At 41.3% G+C, this 16,700-nt stretch overlaps 1 protein-coding gene across 1 annotated transcript in view; it reads left to right on the top strand.

Annotated features, from left to right (window-relative positions):
- KIF26B (kinesin family member 26B) overlaps positions 1 to 16,700 on the top strand; it is a 338,734-nt gene that overhangs the window by 289,816 nt on the left and 32,218 nt on the right. The window contains exons 7-10 of the mRNA XM_044290742.1: positions 387 to 480; positions 1,033 to 1,295; positions 3,564 to 3,747; positions 11,238 to 11,397. Coding sequence (XP_044146677.1) covers positions 387 to 480; positions 1,033 to 1,295; positions 3,564 to 3,747; positions 11,238 to 11,397 — 701 coding nt within the window. The remainder of the gene's footprint in view (positions 1 to 386; positions 481 to 1,032; positions 1,296 to 3,563; positions 3,748 to 11,237; positions 11,398 to 16,700) is intronic.

Here is a 16,700-nt window from a genome sequence, read left to right on the forward strand (position 1 = left end):
GAAATGATCCTGCAACTGTACATGAAGGTGACGTGTCTGCATAAACACCAAAGGGGTAGCTGCTGATGAAGTCAAGGGCCAGCTTGCTATGCATTTGGAAAATCAGATCTATACCACAGAAGTTATAGAAATCTACCATGTGTTCGAGTGAAGTCTACAGCTCTCTAAGCTAAAGATCTCTTTATTAGGTTTTTGTGTCAAGATGAAGGGATTGCTTGTGAAAGGGGCACAGAATGAAGAGAAAATAATGAGCTGCCTTATCAGCACTCTGGACGTTTTATATGATATGTACTTGTGAATCCAGCCCTTTACATGTGTAGAAAACCACTGGATTAGAGCAGAAAGTCATTATATTCATGGATGATTTTTCTACTTTCCCCATATAGGCGGAGGTGTGTGCTGGAACAGTGGCCGAAGTCATACAGTCTGTAGTGAACGGAGCAGATGGATGCGTTTTCTGCTTCGGCCATTCCAAGCTTGGTTAGTACTAAACCGTCTACTATCATGTGAATGAGTGCACAGCACTGCAGTACTATTAATGTTACAGTCTTATGTGCACATCTGTTACAGGGGTTGTCTGGTTTGGCAGCACCTTTTCAAATACCCTATTAGGGAGTTTGTAGGGGGTGGTCCTTGTTCACACTTTAAAGAGAACCTGTCATTACTTTCACTTTAAAAAAAAATGCGGGTAGTCTTGAGGTCATTTATCAAACAGATATAAAGTAGAACTGGCTTAGTTGTTCATATCAACCAATCAGATTGGTCAGCTCCTTTGGAAAATAAAAGGAGGAATCTGATTGGTTGCTGGGGGCAACTAAGCCAGTTCTACTTTACACCAGTTTGATAAATGACCCCATTTGTGTTTTCTCTATATAGATTTTTAAAAAATCCTCAAATCATTCAGTTTTCATACTGACCATAGAGCCACATAATAGGCTGACTCCAAATATTTTTAATACTATTAGTAAATAAATGTGTGCAGTAAAATGTCATATCTTTGTATGTTCTGATTTTAATACCTATTTCGAACAGGAAAGTCATACACAATGATTGGCAAAGATGACTCCATGCAGAATCTTGGCATTATCCCGTGTGCTATTTCATGGCTCTTTAAGTTGATTAATGAACGGAAGGAAAAGACAGGAGCTCGGTTCTCGGTTAGAGTATCAGCAGTGGAAGTATGGGGGAAGGAGGAGAACTTAAGAGACCTCTTATCAGAAGTGGCTACGGGCAGTCTACAGGATGGTCAGTCTCCCGGAGTCTACCTGTGTGAGGATCCAATATGCGGCATGCAGGTAACTAGAGCCTTTCTTCTATAGAACAAAGAAGTGGTCCTTTACAATGCAAAATGTAGCTATAGGGGACGCTGCTGCTACGGGGCACAAACTTACAAGGGGCCCACCCAGGAGGAGGACTAAAAGATTTTATTCTCAGGGCTCCCCCAAGTATAATGTGATCATATATGACATACAGTATATACTGTACATTGACATGACATACAGTGTAGAAAACTAACAGAGCAGCTGTCGGGCCTCTTCTGAGAGAGCTATCTTGACTAGCCGCAGGAGTAGGAGTTGCAGGAAAAGCAGATGTTGAGAAGACGTTTTTGGGTGGGCCCATTCAAACATTTGCTGTGGCGCCCAGTCATTTCTAGTTACAGCACTGGCTACAGCGTGGACTGTGTAGATGGGCTCCACGGCAGAAACTGCAGTGGTTATCCACAGCTCCTTAAATGGAGACACGGCTTCAAGCGGTATCTGTCTGGACTCCACGTCAAGAAGGGATATGTCCTTTCTTGGTGTGCTTGTGGCTTTGAACCACCGCCATGCAAACTGCAGCACTGCCACCCATTGGAAATAATGGGAAGCAGATATCACATGCCTGCTAGCAGAATTTTGGCATGGGGTTGACATCAAAATTCCAGTGGCATAAAACTGCCGTATGAATGGGCCCTTATTGTAGACTTTCTTGTTAGTAGATACAATGTCTGCTTTTTTATTAAGGTGACCATACACTTTCTATAGCTGTCAGCTGAACCCTCATTCGTTCAATAGCAATTCCTGACTCCCTATACACATGCTCGCTCAGTTTGGTCCAGCGTGCATGTGTTTTCCTTGGGGGAAAAGTATTAGGCACCTCTGGGTGGGGCTTATCTACCGTGAGAACAAAGGATTGGGTATGTTAAAATCCACCATGCCCAATCATTTTTCCTACATCAGGCGAACATTTGATCCTCATTCAGTGATTGGTCAGTGCCACTAAAATCAGCTAGTTCGCTTGATGTAAGTCTAATGTGTATGGCCATGTAAAAATTGTCATCCTCCATTGATATCACAGCTTAGTGCCTGCCAAGACTATACAATCATGCTTCTTTAGTGGCTCAGATTGCAAAGAAGAAACTGTGCAATAAAAGGTATTACCGCAATTCAGTTCCCATTGACATCACATGTATGAACTATGTGACAAGTACAGTTTGTGATATATCCATACGTTTCCATGGGCCACCTGGATGCCAGAAGAATATACGCTTGGCATGTGTTTGTCGAGTACAAACCATATACCTCAACTGTTTCACAAGTGACGTGAATGAGTCTTCTCCATAGGGGCTGCTATGTGAATGCGTGTATGGTTCTAGCCTAGAGACGGGCTCTAAATTATTAACCCAGTGAACATTGCTATATAATGCATTCACTGTACGCAATGTACTGCTTATCAGACTGCGTAACATGAAATAAACAGAAGTGTGGTAGCCTGCTGCGTGATAAACTGTGATAATAAAACTTTGGACATAGTAATAAATTAGAAGTGTGTCAGGCACCAAAATCAATCATCCTGGTAGATAGGGAAAGGTGGCAGCTCCAGTATATCTTTCAGGGGGATGTCATGTGCCGAGCATTGAAAAATATAAAACAATTAATTTAAGTTTTGAGTTGTTCTATTGCATTATAAATCAATGGATGATCCGTCGGAGTTTTCTTTTCTGTATCTGATCCATGGCAGCCCCAAGATGCAAACAATTGAGGGATAGAATAGAATTCTGTATTTCTTACCTAAATTAATCTTTTCTGGAATCTGCTGCAGCTTGTGTAGATGATGCTAGAGAACAAGGCGGTAAGACATGCTGTAAAGTGATAAAAACCACCCGCAGTTTGGTTATTTCCTTTATCTGGAATTACTGTATAGGTATATAAATATGCCAGATTGAACATATTGTGCCTGAGCCTATTCAGAAAGGTAAAGTCTATTTTGTCTAGTTTTTAGGAAGTGAAGGTATAAGCCATCACCAGCTGATCGGAAATCAATAGGAGCAGTGATATAGTAACAATATCCCTCCATTACAGGGTTGATGGAGCTGCGTAGTTCTAGCTCCGACTTCTGGTGACAGAGCCACACGCGGAAGGATAGGCCATCTATTAGTAAAGACTTGACAAAAAAATAATATATATATAAAAGACCATAGCTCATCAGTATCATTGAGTTTCTGTCAACAGAATGACTGCTTCCACAATGTGATACAGTAGAAATGATTTAGTATTGTCATACAGTGTGTCCTCTGTGTCCAGTTGCAGAACCAGAGTGAACTGCGGGCACCCACAGCTGAGAAAGCTGCCTTTTTCTTGGATGCCGCCATTGCCTCACGCAAGTGCAGCCAACGGGACTGTGATGAAGACGACCACCGGAACTCTCACATGCTCTTTACTCTGCACATTTATCAGTATCGCATGGAGAAGAGTGGGAAAGGAGGCAGTAAGTATGAATGTAGTATAAAAAAGAGATCCAAATGTTCCCACTAAGGCTGCTTTCACACTTGCGTTCGGAGCAGATCCGTCTGGTGTCTGCACAGACGGATCCGCTCCTATAATGCAAACGATGGTATCCGTTCAGAACGGATCCATCTGCATTATATTTCTGAAAAAGGTCTAAGTCCAATTTGTAGTCAGACTGATCCGTCCAGACTTTACATTGAAAGTCAATGGGGACGGATCTGTTTGAAATTGCACCATATTGTGTCAACGTCAAACGCATCTGTCCCCATTGACTTACATTGTAAGTCTGGACGGATCCGTTTGAAATTGCACCATATTGTGTCAACGACAAACGGATCCGTCCCCATTGACTTACATTGTAAGTCTGGACGGATCCGTTTGGCTCCGCACGGCCAGGCGGACACGAAAACGCTGCAAGCTGCGTTCGGGTGTCCGCCCACTGAGCGGAACGGAGGCCAAACGGAGCCAGACTGATGCATTGTGAGCGGATCCGCGTCCACTCAGAATGCATTGGGGCCGTGCGGATCCGTTCGGGGCCACTTGTGAGAGCCTTCAAACGGAACTCACAACCGGAACCCCAAACGCAAGTGTCAAAGTAGCCTAACCTGTAAGCCAATATGACTACATTACATTATATTGTGGTGGTATTGCAGAAACGGCAACGAATGTGAAATTGAGAAATATGGAATAAACAATGCATAAACTCAATCAGTTGCTTATTCCATGTTCATACCTTTATTTTGTAATTTTTTAAATTGGATTTATGGGGGAGAGCTATAAAAATTGGTATAAAGGAAAACTGGCTTAGCTGCCCATAGCAACCAATCAGATTCCATCTTTCATTTTCCAAAAGAGCTTTAAAAAAAATTAAGAAAGATGGAATCTGATTGGTTGCTATGGGCAGCTAAGCCAGTTTTCCTTTACACCGTTTTGATAAATCCCCCCTATGTATCCTTTCCATAAAAGTACAGAAAAAGTTTTATAACTGAGTTTAAAAACAAAATTCCTCTTACATTATTATATTCTGCCAAATTTTTTATTTTTTTTTATTTCCTTTTTCCTTCCGTCCTTACCATACCATTAAACCACCCTCTAAAACATCTTCTCTATTCTGCATTACCTTACTAATCAGTGTAGATTGCCTACAGGTATCACATACTTCTTTTACCAATTTTTGCACCAAGTTTAAACCTCATCTAGACACAGTTACCTAGGTTTAGCAAACTCTCACTTTTTAGGTGAAATAATTTTGAAACAACTAGAATTATACCATGTAAGACCTTCTTGAAAGGAAGGATCCAATATCCTAAAGTGGAGAGACCAGATGGCCATCATTGTCAAATGAAGGATTAAATACCCATCATTATAGGAAAATGACATCACCTCCCATTATTATACAGTAGTACTTGCTATGTACGTTGCTGCACCGAGCACGAGTATAGCTATAGATGTCAGTAAGACCTCGCTGGTTATGGCCGGCTTAGCATTTTTTTTGAAAGCACAGTTGACCTTGATTTCTGTATCCCAAACCATACCACCCAACATCATTTCACAGATATATTTTTTTAATATAATGTATTGCCTTTATTGAACAAGAAAAGAAAGAAATATACAAGAAGTACAGATTTTTAAAGGCTGGTCAGTGAAATTCAATAGATATAAAAATCAGCATATATTAGGTGCCTGCATATGTGTTGAATTTATCAAAAGTGACAAGACATAACCAAAGACTAGCAGATTTGAACAAAAGCAATTTTAACTGAAGGGAGCAGTAGGAGTTCAGGCTCAGCTCTATGTTGGACGGATTTATTTTCCAGTTGATTGATGACAACCACGTACAAGAGGAAAACAGAAGAATTGTTCATTTCCATCCAACTCTCCTCTGACAATGTCATGTACCGCAGACCCTGCTTGATAGAGGAAAGCCAGGGAATGATAGATCTTAGAGTCTACTACAAATAGAGCATTTTATGAAAAATGAATCAAGGTTTTTACATAATAACTGCATGAATAATATGACATACGTAGCCCTTTTTTCTTTGTTAGGGAGATAGTAAGAGATTTGGGTTTTCCATTTATATATCCTCCATGTTAATTAAAATATATTTCTGTTCATTTGCATGTTGCATTCTAAAGTGTCGAAAGGAGTAAAATTAGATTTGGTTCATTTTTAAATCCCCAAAGTAAGCTACATGAACTTTGTCTTTATGTGAATGTGTTGCAAATATTGTTTCTAGATGTTATTGAGACAAATAGTCTGCTATGTTTTGTGAATCAATAGTTCAGATCATTTAACACTGAGAGGGACTGTCTTCTCAAGAACATATATATATATGTTATATTGTGAGATATTGTGATTAAAGAAGAAAACAGTCTTAAATGGGCACTCTTAAAAGAAAAAGGTTAAAAGATCCTGATTAGGGTGGGTTCGCACTAGCATTATGCCATTTCCGGTAACTGAATATAACGGAATGGCCAGACAGAATGCAAAATGGAAGCCTTTAAGAGGCATTCCATTTTACTCCATCTTAATAGAAGTCTATGGGCAACCATAATGGATCCGTCTGGTTTCCGTTATGCAGGACAGAAAAAAAAAGTCCTGACCATCCATTCAGTTATATTCCATTATAAATGGAACGTATAACAGAATGGCATAAAGCTAGTGCGAACCCACCCTTACCCGAGGAACAAGTGTTTATGGTGTAATCAGAGGCAGTATTACACTGCCAGATGATCGCTAACAAGCTTTCATATGAACACACGTTAGCAATCATCTTAAAAATAATCTGCCCATGTAATAGGGGCTTCACACAGACACTGTTCACAGTTCCCGTTCCCAAGGTTGTATATGATAGGGTGATACGTCAAACAGTGAAATCTTTATCTATCTATATTTATATATATATATATATATATATATATATATATACATATATATACACAGTGGATATAAAAAGTCTACACACCCCTGTTAAAATGTCAGTTTTTTGTGCTGTAAAAAATGAGACAAAGATAAATCATTTCAGAACGTTTTCCACCTTTAATGTGACCTATAAACTGTAGCACTCAATTGAAAAACAAACTGAAATGTTTTAGGTGGAGGGAAGAAAAAAAAATATAAATAAAATAATGTGGTTGCATAAGTGTGCACACCCTCTTATAACTGGGGATGTAGCTGTGTTCAGAATTAAGCAATCACATTCAAAATCATGTTAAATAGGAGTCGGCATACACCTGCCATCATTTAAAGTGCCTCTGATTAACCACAAATAAAGTTCAGCTGCTCTAGTTGGTCTTTCCTGAAATTTTCTTAGTCACATCCCACAGCAAAAGCCATGGTCCACAGAGAGCTTCCAAAGCATCAGAGGGATCTCATTGTTAAAAGGTATCAGTCAGGAGAAGGTTACAAACAAATTTCCAAGGCATTAGATATACCATGGAACACAGTGAAGACAGTCATCACCAAGTGGAGAAAATATGGCACAACAGTGACATTACCAAGAACTGGACGTCCCTCCAAAATTGATGAAAAGTTGAGAAGAAAACTGGTCTGGGAGGCTACCAAGAGGCCTACAGCAACATTAAAGGAACTGCAGGAATATCTGGCAAGTACTGGCTGTGTGGTACATGTGACAACAATCTCCCGTATTCTTCATATGTCTGGGCTATGGGGTAGAGTGGCAAGACGAAAGCCTTTTCTTACAAAGAAAAACATCCAAGCCAGGCTACATTTTGAAAAAACACATCTGACGTCTCCCAAAAGCATGTGGGAAAAGGTGTTATGGTCTGATGAAACCAAGGTTAAACTTTTTGGCCATAATTCCAAAAGATATGTTTGGTGCCAAAAAAAACACTACACATCACTAAAAGAACACCATACCCACAGTGAAGCATGGTGGTGGCAGCATCATGCTTTGTTTTTCTTCAGTACGGCATACATATTAGGACATCCTCAGACATCACCCACAACTCCCTCCTCCGTCAGGCAAAACTCCATCAGTCATCCTCCCTCAGACCAAACTCCCTCCTCCGTCAGGCTAAACTGCCTCCTCCATCAGCCCAAACTCCCTCCTATCTCAGAAGTCAGCCAAAACTCCCTTTTCCTTCAGACGTCGGCCAAAAATCCCTCCCCCCAACTCAAAACTCCCTCGTCCCTCAGACGTCAGTAAAAAAAAATACCTCCTCCATCAGCCCTCAGCCCAAACACCGTCAGGTGTCAGCTCTCAGCCGTCAGGGGTCAGACATCATTTGTCATCCCTCAGCCTAAACTCCATCAGCCATCAGGGGTCAGACATCAGGTGTCAGCCCTCAGCCTAAACTCCATCAGCCGTCAGGGGTCAGACATCAGATGTCAGCCCTCAGCCAAAACTGTGTAGATCCGTGCATCTAAGTGCTTTGCCCAGGCATAAAGAGCCATCTGAAATCCTGGGGACTTAATGATAGGCTCCTCCCCTCCATGCTTGGTTACATGAAGAAAGGGTCTGGCAGTAGTACACAAGACATTATGCTTTGTGCCGCCCCCTCCTCAGACAACCAGTGTCTGACACCCGATGTCTAACACCTGACAACTGATGCTGATTGAGTTTTGGCTTATGGCTAACGTCTGACACCTGACGGATGACACCATATGTCTGATGTCTGACGACGGACAGCTGATTGAGTTTAGGCTGAGGGCTGACTGCTTATGTCTGACCCCTGACGGATGACATCCGATGCCTGACAGCTGATGGAGTTTTGGCTGAGGGCTGACACCTGATGTCTGACCCCTGATGGCTGAGAGCTGACTGGTGATGGAGTTTGGGCTGAAGGAGGAGGTATTTTTTGACTGATGTCTGAGGGACGAGGGAGTTTTGAGCTAGGGGGGGAGGGATTTTTGGCTGACGTCTGAAGGAGGAGGGAGTTTTGGCTGATGTCTGAGGTAGGAGGGAGTTTGAGCTGACGGAGGAGGGAGTTTAGCCTGATGGAGGAGGGAGTTTGGTCTGAGAGAGGAGGACTGATAGAGTTTTGCCTGAGGGAGGAGGGAGTTGTGGATGATGTCTGAGGATGTCCTAATATGTATGCCATACTTCAGCTGGAACTGGGGCCTTAGTTAAGCTAGAGGGAATTCTGAACAGTTCCAAATACCAGTCAATATTGGCACAAAACCTTCAGGCTTCTGCTAGAAAGCTGAACATGAAGAGGAACTTTTATCTTTCAGCATGACAACGACCCAAAGCATACATCGAAATCAACAAAGGAATGGCTTCACCAGAAGAAGAGTAAAGTTTTGGAATAGTCCAGCCAGGGCCCAGACCTGAATCCGATAGAAAATCTGTGGGGTGATCTGAAGAGGACTGTGCACAGGAGATGCCCTCGCAATCTGACAGATTTGGAGTGTTTTTGCAAAGAAGAGTGGGCAAATCTTGCCAAGTCAAAATGTGCCATGCTGATAGACTCATACCCAAAAAGACTGAGTGATGTAATAAAATCAAAAGGTGCTTCAACAAAGTATTAGTTTAAGAGTGTGCACACTTATGCAACCATACTATTTTAATATTTTTTCTTCCCTCTACCTAAAAGATTTCAGTTTGTTTTTCAATTGAGTTGTATAGGTCACATTAAAGGTAAAAAAAAGTTCTGAAATGATTTATTTTTGTCTCTTTTTTTTTTACATCACAGAAACCTGACATTTTAACAGGGGTGTGTAGACTTTTTATATCCATTGCATATTTACATATCCCTGTATCCTCAGTGGAATGCAGTCTCTCTGTACAGTGGATTATGTTCTTTGTATATGATGGGAAGCCGGAAGCTTTTTACTCTCACCACTAGCAGAGATGCCTGTAGCCTCAATATAACCGTGTTACCTTTCTCTGACAAATATTCTGCAATGATCTTTGGTGTGGCTGCTAAACCTTCTATAGAATCTCTTCCCTTTTATAAGGGCTGGTACTTAAATCATCCCTTTTGTTGTTTTTGTAATCCACAGAGCAAGACTTTTCCCTGTTCAGCACTACTCTAGCTGTGTACTTGTCTGCAGCTTACACTAGATTAAAGTAACTTCCTCCTAGAGTAAAAAGGGGAACATGTAAACATGAACTACAGTGACATTTACACTTTAACTACTTGCAGTGGGGGCACTGCAGGTGGCCTAATGTGTGTGGTGTAGCATGAGGGGGTTGTTTTGTATCTTAATATTTTGTTTTAGCCGTAGGATAGGCCATCTATGTCAGATGGATGGGAAAGTGTGATTCTCAGTACCTCCGCAGTCAGTTGTTGAAGGGGCAGCGGCACACATTTTATAGTGACATTGGATTTCACTTAGCTCTAGCCAATACATTTAAATGAGACAAAGCAGCAATAAGCTTCAGTATCATGCATAGCCACTATAAAATGTATTGCACTCTGCCTCATAAAGAATGAAGAGGCAGCAGTGCTCATATAAATGCCTTGGCCTCTTCAGAAAGCTGATCGCCACGAGTCAGACATCCACAATCTAATATTGAAGCCCCGTCCTAAGGATAGGGCATCAGTATTAAAATCATGGTATTTTAACATGAATTTGAGAATAAATAGGCTTAAACAGGCTAAGTGATAAAAATATTTACTAAGTGTGATTAAATATAAGGTAAAACAGACACATATAGAATAAATAACAATCAATCACGTGGCCTACACAATACAATATGGGGCAGAACGACTGTCGCAATGTCGTAGCACATGACCAACACTCCATGGTGATACAAGAGAGAGAGGTAGTGACGTACAACATCCTATCTGAATGATCTCGGCGGAGTTCCAGTTATTTGTCTTTGTGCACAAATGTTTATACCTTTTAGCCTCTCCTCCTAAGGATGTCTAGTGTGCCTCTGTCTCTGAGATAATAACTTAGGAATTCAGCCTTCTCAGTACAATGCAGGTCTTTAAATGTTATCTAAGTATCCCTAACTCATTACAAGGCCTATTATTACAAAGATTATAGAAGCTGATAAAATAATTGAAGGGGACAGAACCAATCAGTAATCAATTATGTACAACAAACCCGGAAACCCCTTCCACTTTGTAGGTGATTGGTTGGTTAATATATGCTTACATGATAATCTTGCCATATGTATGCCCCACTGCTATATGTGGCCCAAATTCCCTCACCAACTCATTACCTCTTAAAAAAAAATGAAAGTGAAAAGTACTTTGGGGTCTGCAGTGGTGCTCAACTGGACTGTGCTTTAATTATAATGCTACATCAATGTTCGTATTACTTTTATTGACCCAGCTTTGGAATTTGTAAATACGGCACTACATACCGTATCTTGTCTTTTATCTTTACTCTTTGTAATATTTTTACTACTGGGGAGTGAATAATAAACGTCATGCTTGTCCATTTTCCAAGAACTATGCTGAAAGGGTAGAATTTGTAATAACATTTTATCATAAAATAATGGAATGTGCTCTTCTTCTTGAAGGTTAACCTGCTGTTCTTTCTCTTGGCAGTGTCGGGAGGTCGCAGTCGATTGCATCTTATTGATTTGGGAAGCTGCGTAAAGGTGCAGAGCAAAAATAGAGATAGCAGCTCTGGCTTGTGTCTCTCTTTGTCAGCACTTGGCAATGTCATCCTTGCTCTGGTCAATGGCAGCAAGCACATCCCTTACAAGTAAGCTTCATGAAATGACTCTCCATGTTAGGCTCAGTTCACAGTTCAGTTATTAGATCAGTTATTTCCATCAGTTATTGTGAGCCAAAACTAAGTGTGGGTCAAATCACAGAACAGGTGAATATCATTCCCTTATACCTCCCCTCAGAATAGGCTTCACTAATGGTTTTGGCTCACAATAACTGATGGAAATAACTGATCAAATAACTCAGCCTTAGAAATATGTAATGTTATCCATTTAGCATAGCAATTCTAAACGAGGGCTGAGGCACATGGCACAAATTTTAACTGTGTCAATGTTTTATCTAATTATTGGGTTTTATTTTTTAACTCAATTTAAATAATTTAATGCACATTTGTATGAAATGGATATGTTATAACTTACTAAACATGGGGTCTGATTACTAGACCATCAGTCACTAGAACAAAGTTACTACAGCCAGCACAGAGTAGGCTGCTTCAGATTTTTGTTTCCTTACACAGTGCCAATCCCAAACCTGGACTGCTATGCATGGGCATTGATTTTGAATGAGACCTACATAGGAGCATAGTGTGTAGAGCAGGCATCCCCAAACTGCGGACCTCCAGCTGTTGCAAAACTTCAACTCCCAGAATGCCCGAACAGCCTACAGGTATCAGCCTACAGCAGGGCATTGTGGGAGTTGTAGTTTTACAACTGCTGGAGGACCACAGTTTGAGGATGCCTGGTGTAGAGAGAGGATTGCAGCTCCTTCTTTCTGCCAGATAGATGGAAACCTATTGGTCAGAACCCCTGATCATTAAATTATGACATATTCTTGCAATACCCTAACTTGAGTGGGTAAACAAATTTAATGTGTGCTTCCATCTATGGTGGAGAAAAATATCTAGTATTTAGTATAAATATTAAAGCTTCTATATTGTTCTTGTCAGCAAAGTCTCCCTGAGGTTCATGTTCGATGATGAAATGCAGCTATAGCCCTACTCTGTCCCTAATGTACTTGCGTTTAGGACACCACAGGTCCTATAATGGATAGGCCTTCACACTGAATATCGGACACTGAGGAACATAACGTAAAGTTCCATCCTCACCTCCTGCCGCTGTGACAGCGGGAAGTGCAAACTGTAATATCTCAGGAAAGATTACCTGTATGTAAGAATTAGCATTTATATGAAGCCCTGTCTTTTTAATTATGGAGGTGTAATTTACACATAAACGCAGCAGGATCTTTATACGAATAGGTAGCCAATTGCTATCATACTAGAAATCATCACTATTTCCATTACTGACAGGTGAACTTACTACAATATATAGGGATGAGCAAAGTTTTGAAAAATTTGATTTGGCCAAGAAACTCGATTTGTTAGGAATTAATTTGTCACGAATCACTATAAATCAGGTATACCCAGGCCACTCTGCCTTAGGGCTCATGCACACAAACGTATTTTCTTTACATTTCCGTTCCGTTTTTTTGCTGTGGAACCATTCATTTCAATGGGTCCGCCAAAAAAAAAAAACTGAAGTTACTCCGTGTGCATTCCGTTTCCGTATGTCTGTATTTCTGTTCCACAAAAAAATAGAACATGTTCTATTTCCACATTATGGACAAGGATAAAACTGTTCTATTAGGGGCCAGCTGTTCCGTTCCACAAAATACGGAATGCACATGGACGTTACCCGTATTTTTTGCAGATCCGTTTTTTGTGGACCGCAAAATACATACGTTCGTGTGCATGAGGCCTTAGGTTACAGCCACACGGAGTGGCCATGCTGCGGATTGGTTGCTTCCATGTTGCGGTAAAGAACCATGCGGCCAATTAGCCTGCAGCTGCCTGTCATTTAATAATGAAGACCACACTGTATAGTCTAGTATTGTTAATGGCAGCGTGGCACCTTTAAACAGGGGCTGTTTCTGGTATGGGGTTTGGCTGGTTAGGTGGGGGCACAATATGCATATTATCGCTGTTCTTGCCTGCAATCTCCTGCAGGTTATTTGACAGTAAACACAGATTATTAATCAGGTCTGCCATACCCACTTCTTCTCCAACCCCAGCACTCTTCTGTCCTACAGGTGGGAGCCCTTCTTCTTCCATTTGCTTTTCCTCCTTTTCCACATCATCTAATATCAATGAAAATATGTCATCAAGAGCATCCAGCTCCTCGTCCCTATGCATCTTGCTGACTTTTCCAGGACATTGAGACTTTGAAGGAGGATTTGGAAGAAGTAAAGCCAGCAAATGATGAGGATGATCATCAGCTCACAGTACAATAGCGTAGACCACGCGGGATGAGGCTTTTATAGTGCTGTGACATCACAGGGCTGGCTATCTGCGGATTGGCTTCCGTGGGCTTCTGATCCGTGCTTCTGTTCCGCACCTCCCGGATTGCAGACCCATTCAAGTGAATGGGTCCGCATCCATGCTGTGGAGTGCACACGGCCGGTGCCCATGTATTGCAGACCCGCTGTATGCGGGCCGCAATACGGCCGGGCAACGGCCATGTGCATGAGGCCTAAGGCTGCTTTCACACGAGCGTTTTTACAATCTGTATATGGGCCGGACTTTATGTACCGGAATCCCCCGCTAATGTTAATTAATGGGGCTATTCACATGGACATATAATTTATGTCAGTATTTGAAATCCACAGCATGTCCGAGTTTTGTGTGTATTTGTTTCCAAATATGCACAATACAGTCTATGGTAGTGCATCAAAAATGCAGGGAGGAAAGAATACGCAACTAAATCCTGATGAAATCCTTAAGCAATACTGATGGTATATCATCAGGAAGCCATGCATAATCCATAGCCGGAATACTGACGGATTTCAATATGCTCATGTGAAAGCGGCCTAACTCATAGTCAGGAACAGGCCGAAGTCAAAGTCTAGGGAGGTAACTGTCAGAATACCAACAGATAGATGGATTTTAGCTTAGATACCAAGGTAAAGCAGACTAGCAGAACCTAGCGGGACCTGTGTTGATCAGGCAAGCAATGAGAGATACAAGCAGGTACGGTATTTATAGGGAAGGTAGTTAGCAGCTGGTCAGCAACATAGAGGGCAAGGAGAGAAAGGTTGTAACCCCCGCAGGTGAGATAGACTCAACTAAGCTCCTTTTCACACGTACAAACCAGACAGACAGACACATAGCGAGTGGCGGCCACCGGCCACCAGTGTAATGTAATGTAAGAATGTTCTATACTTATCTATGCAGCACTTGATCTAAGGTCTATGTACCTCAGTGATATGCTGCACATCTTCCATATCTATCCAGTTGTAAGTAGTTAAACAAGCAATTCCTTCTCAAGCAACAGTGGAGCAGCACGTTTTTGACCCTGTGGGAAGTGCCGTGCATTCTCCAGACAGCACACTTTTGCTGCTTAATAAATCTATACACAATAAAATCGCCTGATTTAGCAATTTATGTAATCAACACTCTGTACATTTTGACATTTCTGTTCCTGCTCCCTGGATATATTTTGAGCGCACTCATGCATAATCTATACCAGTGTGGTTTTTACGTTGTCTCAGCTAATATCATGATCTGAACAAAATCCAATTTTGTATGGGGTTTTGTTTTTCTAAACACGCATTGCCTTTTATCTTGTTAGAAAAGAAATAAAAACAAACAGCTTCATTTGTCGCCTATGACAGCTCTGCGAATGCAGTCGGAGCAGCATCTGAAAAATTAGAAAAAATTCACACGGGGAGAATATGAAAAGTCCTCATTTTTCTTCATCAGTGTCAAGCTGTGAGAGGCTGCAGGAAAGTTGGAATTCATTAGCATGTACTCACAGCCCTCTGATTAGTCTGTTCTGTGCAACCTTAGTTAGTTGGATATCTGGCCTTTACTCTGTCTGTGGAGCATTTTGTAGCACCACGTTTCTCCAGTAACCTTTCTCAGGGAGGAAAAAGAACAAAAGGGGTCTGCTCTTTACTACGAGGGTATATATCATGGCAAAAAATGGTGGAGAAATGAGAAGCCTACTCCAAATATTGCTGATCTGTCTAGAAGTATAGGCAGGAGGTTATCTAGGGGCATGAAAGCTCTTCTCACAGCAGGCTATTAAATGGGTTGCCCGGTTTAGAAAACCTGTTTTCAAATAGTCTTTTAGAACATGCATTTGGGTCTCTTTATCGATTAGCTGGAGATAAGCTGGACTACATTGTCTCTCACTTGAGGACCAAATATGTACATCCCTTACTGCACCATTTCAGGGGCCCTCCTAACAAAAAGGGATTGAGAAAACTGAGCAACCCCTTGAAGGGACTTCAGTTAAGATCTTTTGGTCATTCTCATTAATGGATAGGTATTTATTTTATGAAGCCACACTATGCCGATGCTCCATCAGTTCTACATAATATTCTTGAAGAGAGGATAAAGGGATCAGTGTAGACCATTTTAATATGCAATGTCCTGTAAGGCCTTATCTGACAATTAAATAGCTGGGGATGGTTTTCTAATGTCAATATATAAACACGAATCATCTCCAAATTATTTAGTCCATCTCCTTCATATTTCACAAATATGACTTGATTAGCATTAAATGAGGCTTTAGAAGAGATTTTGCATACAAATGAGGTTGTGCTGAGTTCAGCAGACCTTCAGTCAGAGTCTCCAGCTATAAATACCTGTTTCCCACATGGCTCGGTCTCAATTACACGAAGACTCTCATCCAAACCAACCACTGCTGATTAGCGGGCATTTAATTGTAAAACTAGCACGATGGCTCCTAATCAGTATTCATCGCATGGCTGGTCATTTTCTCAGCAAATACCGGTAATTCGACTTTACCAATATAATTGAATTTTAAAAATCAATATATTTCTATGGAAGTAAAGTAAACCTTTATAACACTGTCTGAAGTTTCATTTTCCATATTGTGGCCTGAAATCATCATTAATGTGCTTAACCGTGGCGTGGGTTTTAATTATTTCACACGTTTTCCACATTCAGCAGCTCTGTACAAAATCCTGTTGTCAGAATTAATGTGTTTTTAATAATTCATTGAATTTCTTTAAATTAAAGGGACTCCACAAACTAACCATAAAACATCCCACCGTAAGGCCTCTTGCACACAAACCCTTACGGCGGGTCTGCAATACACAAGCATCGACCCGTGTGCACTCCGCATCATGGATGCGGACCCATTCACTTGAATGGGTCTGCAATCGCAGAGATGCGGAATGGAAGCACGGATTGGAAGCACTACAGGGTGGCTTCCGTGGGGTTTCTGTCCATGCCTACGCACCTCCCAAATTTTTTTTGCGGTGCGGACGGATCACGGACCCATTCAAGTTAAATGGGTCTCGATACGTCTTGGC

This window comes from Bufo gargarizans, chromosome 4 (assembly GCF_014858855.1).
Source record: "Bufo gargarizans isolate SCDJY-AF-19 chromosome 4, ASM1485885v1, whole genome shotgun sequence".
NCBI classification, from domain to species: Eukaryota; Metazoa; Chordata; class Amphibia; order Anura; family Bufonidae; genus Bufo; species Bufo gargarizans.